The sequence below is a fragment of the Austrofundulus limnaeus genome, unplaced genomic scaffold, assembly GCF_001266775.1.
Source record: "Austrofundulus limnaeus strain Quisiro unplaced genomic scaffold, Austrofundulus_limnaeus-1.0 Scaffold2884, whole genome shotgun sequence".
NCBI lineage: Eukaryota > Metazoa > Chordata > Actinopteri > Cyprinodontiformes > Rivulidae > Austrofundulus > Austrofundulus limnaeus.
The window spans coordinates 7877-11606 of record NW_013955286.1 but is presented as its reverse complement, the minus strand read 5'-3'; the positions used below and the strand labels follow the sequence as shown (position 1 = coordinate 11606).

The 3730-nt window shown below is 39.6% G+C and overlaps 1 protein-coding gene across 7 annotated transcripts in view; it reads right to left on the bottom strand.

Moving 5' to 3' along the window:
* Positions 1-112: 112 nt before the first annotated feature.
* The window catches only part of cldn12 (claudin 12), a 7677-nt gene continuing 4059 nt past the window's right edge, over positions 113-3730 (bottom strand). For 2 of the 7 annotated variants that reach the window (XM_014000273.1, XM_014000276.1), the window contains exon 4: positions 1582-3697. In XM_014000273.1, coding sequence (XP_013855727.1) covers positions 2513-3697 — 1185 coding nt within the window. In that variant the 3' untranslated portion in view covers positions 1582-2512. Of the gene's footprint in view, positions 326-1581; position 3730 lie in introns of those variants that run through there. The other 5 variants (XM_014000275.1, XM_014000272.1, XM_014000274.1 and 2 more) reach the window with 5 other exon arrangements.

Genomic DNA, 3730 nt, shown 5'->3' with positions numbered 1-3730 from the left:
GTGTGTGTGTGTGTGTGTGTGTGTGTGTGTGTGTGTGTGTGTGTGAACGATGACAGGATTAAGGAATAAAAAGAGGAGTCTCTCTGAGGCCTGAGGCCAGATCCCTGTAATCAGACCAGCTCCGTTCATTCACTCAGAATAAAAACGGTTCTTCTTCACTGCTTTTTATTCATGAGCTGTGTCGGAGGTGTCATCTCCCATGGCAACTGAAGCCCCACCCCCATCGCCATAAAACAGCATATGAAAGCCATCTGTGCAGACTCTTAATCTCCATCACCCCCCTGCTGGACCTATAGGCTGTGAGGATTTCTGAGCTGCTGGAGATCTGAGGAACAAAGAGAGAATAAAATATTACAACTATTTTCTTTCATCACTGATGGTTAGTGATGTTAGTGTTAAAAACACAACAGAAGAACTTCTTCTTCTTCTTCTTCTTCTTAGTTCAGGTTTAATAAAAGACCTCCTCAGCTCTGTGAGGACACACAAAGAGTCATCTGTAATAATTATAGCTGTTAGATTTCAGGTTTTTGCTCCTAATATAAACACTCAGTCTTATAAGACCTCATTAAGGAGAAGATGTGACACTAAGGCACTGAAAACTGTTTTTAAATGAAATAATCAGTTTTAATTATCAGCTAGGCCCAGTAAATGTCTGGACTCTTTTCTACAACACAATCTTAGCTGAGTGCTCGTGACATCACAGTTTTATAATAAATATTCATCCATTTTTATATCATAAGATTGGAGGGAAAAACCATGCAGCTGTGATGAACAAGGAAAATATTCCCATGTGAAATAACAGGAAGTGATGTCAGAGATGTTAGTCTGTGGAGAAGAACCTGAGTTTCTTTAGATTATTTTAAATATTTTAAGAGATGAAGAAGAGTTATTGTTGTTTCTATAAATAAAGATGGAGTTCATCTGAAAGAGTTCCCCTTTGATGTCACTTCCTGTTTCACTTTGTCTGCGCCAAGTTCAAATGAAAATATGACATTTATGTAACAAAACAGGTAAAATCATGTTTTATGTCACATCTCTTAAATACAAAATGCTTTCTTTGACGTTTTGTATAATGTGTGTCACATGCAGGCACTTTAATGCTTTTAATGCTGCTGGTTTGTGTTTATTATAAATTAATTACATATTTTAGCTCTAATGTTTGAAACAAAACAAGCTATTTGAGGATGCTCCTTGTGATGTCGTGTTTTTGTACTGCAGGAAGCTGTAATGTTAATTTCCCCTAAAACTTAATTATCAGTAATTTAAATATTTAATATTTGTATATTTRAACTGTTCTGACAAGTTTATGAAGGCTAAAAGTATTTCTATATTTTAATTATAGTCAGAATACTTTGACAGTGTTAAAGCCACACTACAAGATTATTTTTACATCATTATTCTTCTAATATTACAACTTTATTCTCATACAACCTTTTTTTGTAATTTTAAAACTTTATTCATTTTACCTTAATCTCATAATTAATCATAACAGGTTCATTTTGTTGATTAGACTAAGAAACAACTGATCAAATCTTATAAATGTTGTCTTGTGCTCCTGCTCTGATCCAACATGAAGACCCATTTTTCCAGTCATTTGGGTTTTATTAAAACAAAAACACAACAATAAATGCATGTTTTTTAACTGCATGGTCTGAAGCTCCCACAGTAATACAGTATAAACATGATAAAACACTGAGTCAGTGCGCAGACAGAAAAAAAGGCAAACTTTCATTTGTCTGAATGTAGATATTAAATCTTTTCATTCCTCATATTTCTATTTGTGATTTGACAGAAATCATAACTGCATTTATTGTAWCTAATAATTTATTTTGTATGTGCTTTTGACATAATAGGCCACAAATAAAAACATTATAAAGGTTAGTGAGTAAAAGCTGATGAAACTGACAGAGTTCATCTTATTAGTGCATTAAAAAGTATAACAGCTGCTCTTTACTGTCGAGTTTTTAACAAACAAATGTTACAAATGCATCAAACACTTAGCAGAGATCATTAAAGATTTTAACAACTAGTATTTTTCAGTACTGTCATTCAAGTTTGAAGTAACGTGTCCAAGAAATAATGTAACAGAAATACAAAGTATTTCAGATCTGGAGCAGAAATCTGTTTTATTTGCTCCTTTTCTGTGGACGACTTCACTTAGTGGAACAACTTTGTTGGAAAAACAGTGAAGAAAGACGAGTTAAAAACTTTGTTTTTGTTTTTCTTCTGAAGAAAAAGTTGTATTTCTTATATTTACACACTATTCTGAAGCATGTTTTAATAATCCTGTCTGATAATGAGCTCAGCCTTCATACATTAGTGTGGTTCATTTTTCCTTATTGGCACTTTACAGAGTCAGTTTTAAAGACTACAGGTTCTAACAGCTCTCATTTTATTAACTTTCATCTATCAGGGTCTATTACTGTACTCTGTACTGTACTCTGTACTGTACTCAGTACTGTACTCTGTAGTGTACTCTGTAGATGAGCAGAGGCTTTCAGGCTTGTCCTTCTCACCCTGCTTGGCTGAGAACAGGAATATCGATCTCTATGGCCGACATCCGTGAGCGGGACGAGTAGCGGCGGCCTGTGTAGCTGGAGGCGTAGCTCTGAGAGGGGGCGTGGCTCTGAGAGGGGGCGTGGCTCTGAGAGGGGGCGTAGCTGCAAGTGCCCCCCACCTCTGACCCGTACCCATCGTGAGCAGAAAGCTGAGACACGTACACCTGAGCAGGAACAGGGGCCATCACGGTGGGCACGTATCCTTGTGCAGGAACAAACGGTTGGGTTTCAATCACCGTAGGAGGGAAGGTCTGCGCTGGCAGCAGCTGAGGAGCGTACACCGGAGAAGGAGGGAAGCCGTTAGCAGTGAGGGGCTGGGCTGATGGAGAAGGAGACATGGAGTCCAGAGGCAACCAGAAGGGTGAAGGCAGCTTCTTACACATACAGTACCACAGAAACATGAGCAGAGCAGCTAGCAGCAGGCCTCCACTGCAGCCCAGGGACACAAACACAGCAAAACCATTGGAGAAGATGTTGTCGTATCTGCTGTTCATCTCCTTGGTGCGGAACAGGAACCAGACCGAGGGAGCCATGGAGACCGCTCCTCCCAGGAACAGGAACATCCCGGCCACCAGGTGACAGCCGGCGCTGTTAACGAGACACCTGGTGGTCTTCATGTCCGGTTCAGGTTTACCTGAGCAGCAGCAGGTTTTACACATTCCAGCTACGCCCAGCAGCAAGGCTAACGAGCTGAAGGACAGGCCTGCTGGGAGACAGAACTGTAGGAGCCTCAGGTCCAACTGGTCCACCTTCCAGTACCACTGAAATACAGGAGTACACAGTTTTACTTTACAGTACCACTGAAATACAGGAGTACACAGTTTTACTTTACAGTACCACTGAAATACAGGAGTACACAGTTTTACCTTCCAGTACCACTGAAATACAGGAGTACACAGTTTTACTTTACAGTACGACTGAAATACAGGAGTACACAGTTTTACTTTACAGTACGACTGAAATACAGGAGTACACAGTTTTACTTTACAGGACCACTGAAATACAGGAGTACACACTGTTACCTTCCAGTACCACTTAAATACAGGAGTACACACTGTTACCTTCCAGTACCACTGAAATACAGGAGTACACACTGTTACCTTCCAGTACCACTGAAATACAGGAGTACACACTGTTACCTTCCAGTACCACTGAAATACAGGAGTACACAC